Source organism: Delphinapterus leucas, chromosome 8, assembly GCF_059928025.1.
Source record: "Delphinapterus leucas isolate spDelLeu-1000000601 "Yukka" chromosome 8, BTC_Dleu_Yukka2, whole genome shotgun sequence".
Classification (NCBI taxonomy): Eukaryota; Metazoa; Chordata; class Mammalia; order Artiodactyla; family Monodontidae; genus Delphinapterus; species Delphinapterus leucas.
Genome location: NC_143136.1, coordinates 70,018,751 through 70,031,218, shown reverse-complemented (window position 1 = coordinate 70,031,218; position 12,468 = coordinate 70,018,751). Strand labels below are relative to the sequence as shown.

Here is a 12,468-nt window from a genome sequence, read left to right as displayed (position 1 = left end):
AGAGCTTAGCTTTGGGGCAATTTGTTTAACTCTCTGTGAGCAGTGGGATAGAGAAGCAGAAACTCAGCCAGAAAGTTACTCCAAAAATGAGAGCTGTTAATTATAATAGGACATTTAAATTAAATTATGATAGTACATTCATTGAATATTTTAAAAAATGTTTAAATACTTTTAAAAGAGAAAAAACGTTTTTATTGTTCAAAGCCCAGGTGGAGAAATTGTTCTGCTTATATAACTGCTTTGAAATACATTGAACAATTATACTCATTAAGAATAAAATTCAATATGTTGATTCTGGGCTTCCCTGGTGGCGCAGTGGTTGAGAGCCCGCCTGCTGATGCAGGGGACATGGGTTTGTGCCCCAGTCTGGGAAGATCCCACATGCCGCGGAGATGCTGGGCCAGTGAGCCATGGCCGCTGAGCCTGCGCGTCCAGAGCCTGTGCTCTGCAACGGGAGAGGCCACAACAGTGAGAGGCCCAAGTACCGCAAAAAAAAAAAAAAAAAAAGTTGATTCTTACAGTTTACTTTAGTTAAGAAAATGGTGAATTGTATTGCCCTATTAAGCTGTAAATTCCATGAGAGCAGTTACCACTTAATATTCATTTCTGTTCCCTGATTTTGTCAGGTGCTCAAATAAATATTTGTTGACTAAGCTCTGTTTGTTCTTTTCCTGTCTGTACCAGGAACTTCTTGTAGGTAGACTGTCTTTTCCTTTTGTATCTTCAAACTTAACGTAGTGTCTGGCCCTCAGTCAGGGTTCAGTAAACTTTTGTTTAAACGAATTAATGACTGAATGTTCTAGTCATCCTAGCAACACCTTATCTTGAGTCAGTGTAATCTATTTTCTTCCTTCCTGTTGAGCATTACTAGAAAGAAATCATATGATTTTGTTTATTGGCGCTACTACCAATTTATTAATCCTTTTATATAGTGTTAAAAATTATTAAGCATTCCAAAGAGCTTTTGTTTATATCAGTATGCTGATATTTATCATAAGAGAACTGAAGACAGAATTTTAAAATGTATATTTGTGAACTTATTTTAAAATAATAGTAAAGTCATTGTATATTAACATAAATAACATAGTTTTATAAAAACAAAAGCCAAAGCAAAATCAAGGGATTATTTTTCTTTTTCTTGTTTTGGATTTTTGCACCAACAATTTTCTCTGTCACCTAGCTCTTAAGTCAACACTGACTTGTTCTGTTCAATTAGCAAACATGCCCAACATATAGTAGCTACTTAAGAACTACATATGAAATAAAAGTCCAGGTTTTTCCCATCCTTAAAATTTCTTACTCCTTAACATAGCATGTACCACTGAAATGTTGAATGAATCTGAATCTCAGCAGTTTTGAAAGGCTGATCTCTACTTCGTCCTGAATATCATAACTTCATTTATCTCAGTGTGTTACAGTATGATTTTTGTCACTACCACTCTACTGAAACTGCTTTCTGTAAGGTCACCATTTACGAAATATACTATCCTGTGTTCAGTACTCATGTCACTTGATCTCTTACTGGCATTTGTCATTATTGAGCACCTCTTTTTTTTTTTTTTTCTCTTGAAGAACAGCAAAAATTATGTGCTTTGTTTTGACACTAAATCTTTGAGGTTTGTATTATTGCTTACCCTGAGGTAATAAATATATCCTTCTATATTCTGTCCAATGAGTTTAATACTTTAACTCTCATATTTAAGTTTTTAATACCTAGAATTGCTTTTTGTGTGGAATGTGGGTAAAGATCCAATTTCACTTTTATATAATTACTTGGCTTATTATCATTTATTGATTAGTCCATCATTTATTCAATGGTTAGCATTAGTTTATGCCACGGTATAAATATTGTTAAAATTTCTAATATATTCTATAAATTTTTATCTCTATTTTAAAGCAAGGGCTTCTTTCAGGAAGTTTGATTTACACATATTTAAACAATGTTTGCCAAACTTGAATCATTAATTCTAGTTTAATGAACTTCCGTCTATCCTCCTTTCCCTTCTCTTTTTTTTTTCTTTTTGCGGTACGCAGGCCTCTCACTGTTGTGGCCTCTCCCATTGCGGAGCACAGGCTCAGCAGCCATGGCTCACGGGCCCAGCCGCTCCACGGCATGTGGGATCTTCCCGGACCAGGGCATGTGGGATCTTCCCGGACCAGGGCACAAACCCATGTCCCCTGCATCGGCAGGTGGACTCTCAACGACTGAGCCACCAGGGAAGCCCCTCCTTTCCCTTCTCTTACTCTTGCCACCAGAAATTTCAACATTCACCTAGCATTCTAAGAAAAAATAAGTGTGTGCAATCATAGAATAAACTAAGCTATAATATTTTACACTAAAAACTTCTTTAGTTAGAGCTTCTTATTCAAATTGTTATAATCACATGTGAAATAACTGGGAGATGAAAACAAAGAACACATTAAGATTTTATAATTGTTTTTTATCTATAAATGATTATTTTCCTTCTTTAGGTATTTCATGATGTTGCTTACAAAGCTAAAGATCGTAACGACTTGGTATCAGGAATTGATGAATTTCTGGATCAGGTTACTGTTCTCCCTCCTGGAGAATGGGATCCAAGCATTCGAATAGAGCCTCCCAAAAATGTTCCTTCCCAGGTATGTATATACGAAAATACTCTTAAGACTACCATCATTTTGTTGTGTTTTTAATATATGTACTAAAATAGTATAACCAATCCAAAGATTCAAATGATTTAAATGATAACTTCTGTGATTTATAATATGAAACATGTATCTGGTCTTTGTCCCTATTTCTGGCAGAGAGCTCCTGAAATGCTTGGAATTTTCTAAGTGCTGAAAGCAACAAAGATGTCTTTTGTTATGTTAATGAGGTTACTCCCTGGAGGTTACCTCCAGGGAGGTGAGAGGGGCTAGAGTTTGAGTTCAATCACCAATGGCCATTGGTTTAATCAATCATGTCTGTATAATGAATCCTCCACAAAACCCCAAAGGGACAGGGTTCAGAGGGCTTCGGGGTTGGTGAACACATAGAGATTGGGAAGATTGGTGTGCCTGGAGAGGGTATGGAAGTTCCTTGACCTTTCCCCATGCCTTGTCCTATGCATCTCTTCCATCTGGCTGTTCCTGAGTTATATCCTTCTATAATAAAACTGGTGATCAAGTAAATAAAATGTTTCTCTGACTTCTATGAGCCACTCTAGCAAATTAGTTGAACCTGAGAAGGGGTTCATGGGAACCCTCAGATTTATAGCTAGTTGATCAGAAGCACCAGCAACAACCTGAAATGGGGTCTGATTGGTGGGCAGTCTTGCAGGACTGAGCCCTCGACCTGTGGAATCTGATGCTATCTCTGGGTAAATAGTGTCAGAAATGAGTTAAATTTCCCACCACATTTGAATTGGTACCAGAACCTAATAAATCTCTAAAAAGGCAGGGATATGAAGTTGTAAAATCTTCCTTCTTCCTATTCAACACAGATTTGGTGTATTGATGATCTTCTACTAAATGACAGTCTCATATGCCTAGAAAGATTTTAGACCCACCTTAAAACATACTATACTGGAGGAAAATTGAAATTTTAATAAAAATAGAAAATATGCTTGAGAAAAAGCTCATTACTGTCTTTCCATATTCTGATACATCACTTTGAAATTGGCAAGTGTTAGGAAAATTCAAAGGCATGGTTTAGTCATATTGCATGGAAAACTCCCTGTTTCTGCTAATCACATTTATGATTTGAAGAATTTTTTAAAATAATTCTTTTGTTTCTATTACTTTTGTGTGGGCATGTGGTGTGAAAATTGTAAAAAATTCTCCCTATAAAAATCGAATGTGCATTTTACTTGTTATACAATGCAGAAAGATAGAAATAAAGACCATTGCTGTTGTTTGGGGTGAGATTCTTATTGCAGGCATGTCTTGGTTGAGAGTGGTGGCCAAATGTCTTAAGCCCACTCATATTGCCATCTCTATTCCTGTTGAATCTGCCTCCTCCAACTCTCTCTGCGGTCATCTACCCAAGCCTTGCCTTTGGCTCTTGTCCCTGTGGAGTTCAGCCGCCTTAGTAGTTGACTGTGCTGCCTTAGTTGAAGTACAGATGGCCTAATTGACCCAGCTCTAGACATAGAAGCTTTTCTGGTTAGCCAGAGGTGGGTAAATGAGCAGGTGTACTACTTAACCATTTCAGTTGATCTACTACTAAATAAAGTAAGTTGCTTAAAGAGTAATTTTAAGGGTTTAGATGGTCTTATTTTTGTACTTGCATACACCTTTGCACTTACAGTATTAGCAAAGGCAGGATAATGCTTCTTGAAGTAATAAGAAAGAATCTCTTTAATTGATGTTATTTGGAAAAATTTAGTGAAAATACTAATATGTTGAATATGAGACCTTAAAAGTCACTTGTTAACACCAATTTGCTTTTCAAACATTAAAACTAAAGTCAAGCCTTTTTAAAAGAATTTATTTACTTTATTTTTGGCTGCATTGGGTCTTCATTGCTGCGTGCAGGCTTTCTCTAGTTGCGGCGAGCAGGGGCTGCTTTTCACATTGCGGTGGCTTCTCTTGTTGCAGAGCATGGGCTCTAGACACGCGGACTTCAGTAGTTGTGGCACATGGGCTCAGTAATTGTGGCTCGCAGGCTCAGTAGTTGTGGCGCACGGGCTTAGTCGCTCCGCGGCATGTGGGATCTTCCCGGACCAGGGCTTGAACCCCTGTCCCCTGCATTGGCAGGAGGATTCTTTACCACTGCACCACTACGGAAACCCTAAAGTCAAGCATTTTTGAAAGCACCCTCCCTTTGAGAAATGATGCTTCTGAGGCAAGTGGAGGCATGGGAGCTTTGTATTTTCAAAATTAATTTTATGAGACTTTAAAACCAGGATTAATTATTGGATTCTGGGTATTGAGAGGCAGTAGTAGAAAGAACATTGAATTAAGAATCAAGGCACCTGGGTTCTGCTATTATCTATTTGTATGATCTTAAACAGATGCCATAACCTTTCTGTACTGGTGTTCTATATCAGTGTGTCCAACAGAACTTTCTGCAATGATAGAAATGTTCTATATCTATGCTATCTAATAAGCCAAGCCATTACTGAGCACTAGAAGTTTGGCTACTGCAACTGGGGAACTGAATTTTTAATTTTAATTAACTTAAATTTAAATAGCCATGTGTAGTTAGTTACTATAATGTTAGACAACACAATTTTATATAACGAGTTTGAATTAGATACACTCTGTGTTTCTTTACAACATTAATATTTTTTAAATGTATGTCGGAATTGAATAATAGATACTATGAAACTATGTTTTCTTTGATTAAAATGAATTGAAATAAATTAAGCACTCTGACTTCCTATTCATTCAAATAATATTTTCCTCCATGGGATAATCTCCATGGTTTTTATTCTTCCAGAATGTGCAAATCACAGTATTTTTTTAATACATTTTACTTTCAGTTAAGAGAAGAATGAACAGTCACCTCAAGGGATACCCTTGAAAATACTGTTAGAACATTGTGTCAGTCATTATAATCACTCCCTTGTGTATACCCTCAACTTCCTTGCTTTTCTCTCATGCCATTTACTTGCTTGTCAAAACCACAACACTGTGTGAGTTCAGTTCTTTGGTCTATACCTCCACTGATGCAGCTGAGAGTGGCTGAAGGAAAACATACAACTACATTGACTAATCTCATATAATTCATGACCACATACCTCAGGTAGGCCCTTTATATTACAAGTTCATTATACTCTACTTCCCGAGTTCAATCCATTCTCTACATTATTATCTCACACCTGTTTTCTCTCCTCAAACCTTCAGCACATGCTTTCTGACTTTCAGATGTTGACTTGCTTCCTACTTCCCTAAGAAAATTAAAATAATCAAAAGAGAACTTCTGTAGATTCCCAAAACCATATTTATCTACCGCCAGCACCTACATCCTCTGCCTTCCCATATATTACTATTGATGAATTATCCAAAGTCAGCCTTCTATCTGTGCAGTAGATCCCATCTCTTCACACCTACTCAAAAACATTACTCCCCAATCCTCCTCTTTCTCCCCTATATCATCAGGTCTTTTGTTCTGTATTATATCATTTTTATTAGCAAACAACATTGTTAATTTGTAAATCTTAAAAAAAGAATTCTCAATGCCACTATCACTGCCAGCTACTCATCCATTTCTTTGTTCCCTTCTATAACCCAGTGCAACAGAAGGGTTCTCCGTACTACCTGCCTCCAATTCCTCTCCTTCAATTCTCTCATTTTTTAATTGAAATATAGTTGAAGTACAATATTATGTTAGTTTCAGGCATACAACATAGTGATTCGATATTTAAATATATTACCAAGTGATCACCACAGTAAGTGTAATAATTATCTGTGCCCATATAAAATTATTACAGTGTTATTGACAACATTCTTATGCTGTGTAATACATCTCCATGACCTACTTTCTAACTAGAAGTTTGTACCTCTTAATTCCCTTCACCTATTTCACCCATCCCCACACCTCCTCCCCTCTGGCAACCACACATTTGTTCTCTGTGTCTATGCCTGTTTTTGTTTTGTTTGTTTGCTTTGTTTTCTAGATTCCACATATCAATGAGATTGTATGAGTATTTGTCTTTGTGTGACTTATTTCACTTACCATAATATCCTCTAGGTCCATGCATGTTGTTGCAAATGGCAAGATTTCATTCTTTTTTATCCTTCAATTCTCTCTTAAACCTACCTCCATAACGCATTTGCCCCCATCACTTTACTAAAATTTACTTACATGAAGGTCGCCAAAGACCTCCACAATGCTAAATTCCAAGGTCAATTTTCAGTCTATATTTTATTTAGCCTATCAGTCAGCAGCCTTTGACAGAATTGATGACTCCCTTTTCCTTGATATATTTTCTTTTCTTTGGCTCCCAAAATCCCACACTCTTGGTTTTCTTTATACCTCACTGGTGACTCCTCAGTTTCATTTGCTGGTTGCCCCTCTTCTCTCTGATTTCTTTATATTGAAGTGATGCAGGGCTCAGTCCTTAGTGGTCTTCTCTCCTCTACACTCATTCTCTTGGTAATATCATCCAATCTTATAGCTTTAAATCCTCTCCCAAATTTATTTTTCACCTTGCACTTGCAAGTTACTTATCCAAATGCCTATCTTGTGTCTCTACTTGGGTGTCTTTTAGATATCTAAAATTCAACATGCTAAAGTTGGAACTGAATTATAGAGTGTATTATTTCTGTACCTATAAACGTCTTTGCATTTATATTATAAAAGGCAATATAATGTTTCCTGAAGAATATAAGAAACTCTGATCTTTTCTCAAAGTCTGTTCCATCTGTACCTTCCCATCTCAATAAGTGTTAACTCCATACTTACAATTGACCAAACCAGAAACTTTTATTCTTCTCTCTTATACCTGACTTCAATTCTGCCAGGAAATACTCTTGGCATTGCCTTCAATATTTATCCAGAATTATACGATTTCTCACTGTTGCCACTGCCACCCCCCTAGTTCAAGCTACCACCATCTTTCTCCTGGATTACTGAAATAGCCTCCTAACCAGTCTCCTTGTTTCTATCCTTGGCCCCTAGAATCTGTTCTCAACACAGCAGCCAGAGTGTTAGGTCATGCTACTCCTTGCCTTAAAATCCTGCAAAAGCACCTCATTTCATTGAGAATAAAAGCCAAATACTTACCATGTTCTACTAAACCTATAGAGTCTGGCTTCCCTTCACCTCTCAGTCATCTCCTGTCTCTTTCTTGCTCACTCCTCTCCTTGGCCTCCCGCCTCCTTGTTCTTCAAACCCTGCAGCCACACTCCTGCCTTAAGTCTATCCCACTGGCTGTTCTTTGCCTGGATGTTCCCCAGTTATTCTATGGCTAATTCTCTTGACTCCCTCAAGTTTTTCTCAAATGACACTCCATTTGTAATTCCCAGTTCCTCCTCCCTATACCTCACACCCCCCCCTTAGTCTGCTCTAAATTTTTACTTTTCCAAAGTTTTTATTTCTTTATTTTTTCTTTATTATATATTCTGCATTTGAAAAAACCATTTGATATCATATCTCTCTCTAGAATCTGGCATGTACATAATGCTACATAAATATGGACATCTCAAGGATCTTATTAAATCCACCAAACCTTTCTCAATCCCCAAAAGGAAGAAGCAGATCTGTTCAACGTTTCTTTCTAATAATTCAGGTTGGAGATATCAGAAGAAACTTGGAAACAAATTTTATTTATTTATTTACTTATTTATTAAAAAAAAAATTTTAAGACATCTTTTTTTAAAATTTATTTATGTTTTATTTACTTTTGGCTGCGTTGGGTCTTTGTTGCTGCACTCAGGCTTTCTCTCGTTGCGGCGAGCGGGAGCTACTCTTCGTTGCGGTGCGCAGGCTTCACATTGCGGTGGCTTCTCTTGTTGCGGAGCACGGGCTCTAGGCACGTGGGCTTCAGTAGTTGTGGTTCGCGGGCTCTAGAGTGCAGGCTCAGTAGTTGTGGCACACGGGCTTAGTTGCTTCGCGGCATATGGGATCTTCCAGGACCAGGGCTCAAAACTGTGTCCCCTGCATTGGCAGGCAGATTCTTAACCACTGCACCACCAGGGAAGCCCTATTTTTAATTTTTATTGAAATATAGTTGATTTCAAACTTGTGTTAGTTTCAGATGTATAACAAAGTGATTCAGTTAGTTATATATATATATACACACACACACACATATATATATATTCTTTTTCAGATTCTTTTCCATTATAGGTTATTACAAGATATTGAGTATAGTTCCCTGTGCTATACAGTGGGTCCTTGTTGGTTATCCATTTTATATATAGTAGTGTGTATATTTTAATCCCAACCTCTCCCTGGTTTTTAATCTTTTTAACACACTATAGAATTAATTTACTTACATGTTTACTTGTTTACTGTTTGCCTTCCCCATTAGAACATAAGCTCCACAGGCCTGATTTGTCCCCAGGTATACAGTGGTGCAGCCTAGAACCTGACACAAATTGGCTCCCAATAAGTGTTTGTTGACTGAATTAATAAATTGTTTAATTTGCCTAGTCAAATATCTACTCACCTATTGATTTCACTTAAAATGTCTGGGGAATTCCCTAGCAGTCCAGTGGTTAGGACTCGGAGCATTCACTGCCATGGCCCGGGTTCGATCCCTGGTCGGTGAACTAAGATCCTTCAGGCTGCGCGGCTTGGCCAAAAAAAAAAAAAAAAGTCTGAAAAACAAACAAACAAAAATTTCCTATATTTTCCTCGGAATATTCATTGGTACTATACATACACAATTCTTTTTTCAAAAACCTTTTTGCCTTACTAGAAGATGACCACTCCTTGAGAAAATTGTTACTTTAGAATGACAAATATCTTTCATGGCTTATCACTTGCCTTATCAGTGTATAGCTCTTCCCACTGTAAAACAATGAATTAATTTATGCAGTCAGAGATAATTCCCCAGAAGAACAAATATCACTTGCCTTCTGAGGCTTGCTAGGAAATCTTTCCCTAGGTGATTATTGGGTATTGAGAGTACTGAGGGCCACTGTCACAGCCCTTTACTGATGTATGATAGTTAATTTACCTGTAAAGGCCGTTCCTTCATCAGTTGACAGACATACTCTCTTTTATCTTTGAACTTCAATTCATTGTATCTATTTATATACCCAGGAAATTGCAAAATATTAAGCAATGAACTTTCCTATATTTTGTGCATTTCAAAATGTATTTTTTATCATGTTTTAAATCTGTACCATTTTATCTAAATGTCCCATTGTAATAAGATCATTTGATAATTCACACTTGTTCATGTTTACACTAAACACAAAGAACATGTTTACATGTTTACACTACTTTGGAATGGCAGTCAAGTAAAAAGTTTAATTTCACCATTAAAAAAATTTTTATTGTCCTTTAAAGCACTTTTGGGCTTCCCTGGTGGCGCAGTGGTTGAGAGTCCGCCTGCCGATGCAGGGGACACGGGTTCGTGCCCCAGTCCAGGAAGATCCCACATGCCGCAAAGCGGCTGGGCCCGTGAGCCATGGCTGCTGAGCCTGCGCGTCCGGAGCCTGTTGCTCCGCAACGGGAGAGGCCACAACAGTGAGAGGCCCGCGTACCGCAAAAAAAAAAAAAAAAAAAAAAAATTTATTTTCCTTTTAAGCACTTTTGAACACATTGGTGTGCTCCAAGATCACCAGTAGGTAGGATTTTCTGATTTTTTAAACTCTCTGTCACTGACAAAAGTGGGCGGAATAGACCTATGGGGAAACAGCACTTACATAACCTCAGTTAATTTGTCATTGGCTCAATTAGAAGCTTCCTTTTGCAATAGTATTTTGGATCGCTTTGTGTTGGAAAGAAGCTTGGGTAGGAGGATCTGAGCCAGGATCAGAGAGGGAAATATATTTTAAAAATAGCTAATGATAACAGTTAATGCTTATTGAACAGTTGAACTAGGCCAGGGATATAACACCACTAACACCTCTTCACCTCGACCTATCTTAAACCTGGTCTCGCTCTGTCCCCATTTCTTACTTTATTTTCTTTGTATCTCTATCTCTACCTGACATTGTAAGTTTATTGTTTGTCTCCACTAACATAATGCTTTTTCTTGCTCACCTTTACATCTATAGCATCCCATAAAAATGAATGGCACACACTAGGCACTCAATAATTAGTTGAAAGAATGAATTAATGTTCATCACCTTATTTCATTCTCTCAACCACACTGATAGGTACTGTTATTATCACCAGTAAAAGGAGGAGGGAACTTAGGCTTTAGGTGGCTAGATAACTTTCTAGAGGTCATATAACAAACAAGTAACAGAGCCTGGGTTCTTAGCCACTCTGCATATTATTGCCTCAAGGGAAAAAAAATTGTTTTTGTTATTTACAACTAGCACCTGAAATTCAAAAACAAAAACAAAACAAAAAAACTTCCCGCAGGAGAAGAGGAAGATTCCTGCTGTACCAAATGGAACAGCAGCTCATGGGGAAGCCGAGCCCCATGGAGGACATAGTGGACCTGAACTCCAGCGAACTGGAAGGTTAGTGAAAAGCCCTTGTATGGGACTTCAAAGACCAAATGATATATACCTTTTTTGTGTGTCGGGAATTGCTGTTTTGAGAACTGATTTGTTTTTATACTTTGGATACCTACTCTTTGGGGGATGAATATGCCAATTAATTTGATTTCTCTGTAGTTACTAATGATTGTCATTATTATTAAACCAGAACAGTGAATACACCATTTCATTTTAATATACCTAGTCTTTCGTATTGCTATGCATTAAAACACATTCACAGATTCTTAGAATGAATAAGAAAACTGTCAGTTGCCCTTTCCAAAAGAGCCTGTTGAAAACTTCAAGCTCAGGATGGAAATGAAAATAAATACCAAGAACTCAGTCTTATAGACCCTGTCTCATTACATGCAAGTAGGATGTATATAATAGTATTTTTTATTTTTACGGTAGTGATTTGAAAGAGCTATATGATTTATTTTTCTAATCACACATCTTCGAAGAGATGAAAGCTTCAATTTATTCCTTAAAATGATTCTTTGTGGTGTTTTGACGGCTTGTCTCTCTCCAAGAAATGTGTGAGCAGAAAATCAGAACCTTTGGGTGGGTCTCTCTTCAGGGAATGTGTGCACACAGCCTCCATTATAATTGAAGGCAATTGCAGAGGCTTTGCAGGATTGGTGCTCCTCTCCCCTCAGGGCCATTTCCTGTACTGCTTTCACTGTGTCCTCTAAGATGACTTTCCAGTTCCTGACAACTCTGTGCATTTTAATTCTCCTGCGTTCTTTCCCTTTATCTATGTTTTGTCTCTGAGGAGATGTCTTCCTCAGGCTCCCGTACCTAATTTGAGATGGTTCAAAGAATTTTTTCCTTTTCCCTGTACTAGAAACATTGTTACTCCTTCTGTTTACTTTCATATTTTCAAATGCTGTCTTTTTATTTCTGTTGTTTTTTTTTTCTCTCTCTCTCTCAGGTGTAACATGCCACATAGCTTAGATTTTTTTCAAAGTTCACTTTTCCTTACTGCTTCCTAAATCCTCCCAGGTCACCAATATCCGGTATCTTCGCTTCTCCAGAGTTCTTCCACAGACTCTGTTGCTGACATGACTTGAAGTATCCATTACTCCTCTGCTCTCCTGGAGTTGCTGGTGCACATCTGGGCTGCTCTTGCATTGTTCTCTGCAATGACCTCCCACTTCCGGATTTAGATTTATGCTGCTAAAAGCACGTTTATGACACAGTAATATAACAGCTATTTAGACTAATGTATACCCTAATAAGTAATTAATTAGAAAAGAGTGGTCTAATAGAAAGTACTATCAAACCTATAAATATTAACTACTAAGTAATAGTTCATAACCACCTCAAATTCTTTTGGGGATTAGGTGGGGTATAAATCATAACTGAATGAATAAATAGACTCGTAGATTAAATCTGTTC

General features: G+C 37.4%; 1 protein-coding gene across 2 annotated transcripts in view; it reads left to right on the top strand.

Annotated features, from left to right (window-relative positions):
* SLC4A10 (solute carrier family 4 member 10) overlaps nt 1-12,468 on the top strand; it is a 225,578-nt gene that overhangs the window by 119,903 nt on the left and 93,207 nt on the right. For both annotated transcript variants that reach the window (XM_022569866.2, XM_022569877.3), the window contains 2 exons: nt 2,473-2,619; nt 10,952-11,052. In XM_022569866.2, coding sequence (XP_022425574.1) covers nt 2,473-2,619; nt 10,952-11,052 — 248 coding nt within the window. The remainder of the gene's footprint in view (nt 1-2,472; nt 2,620-10,951; nt 11,053-12,468) is intronic.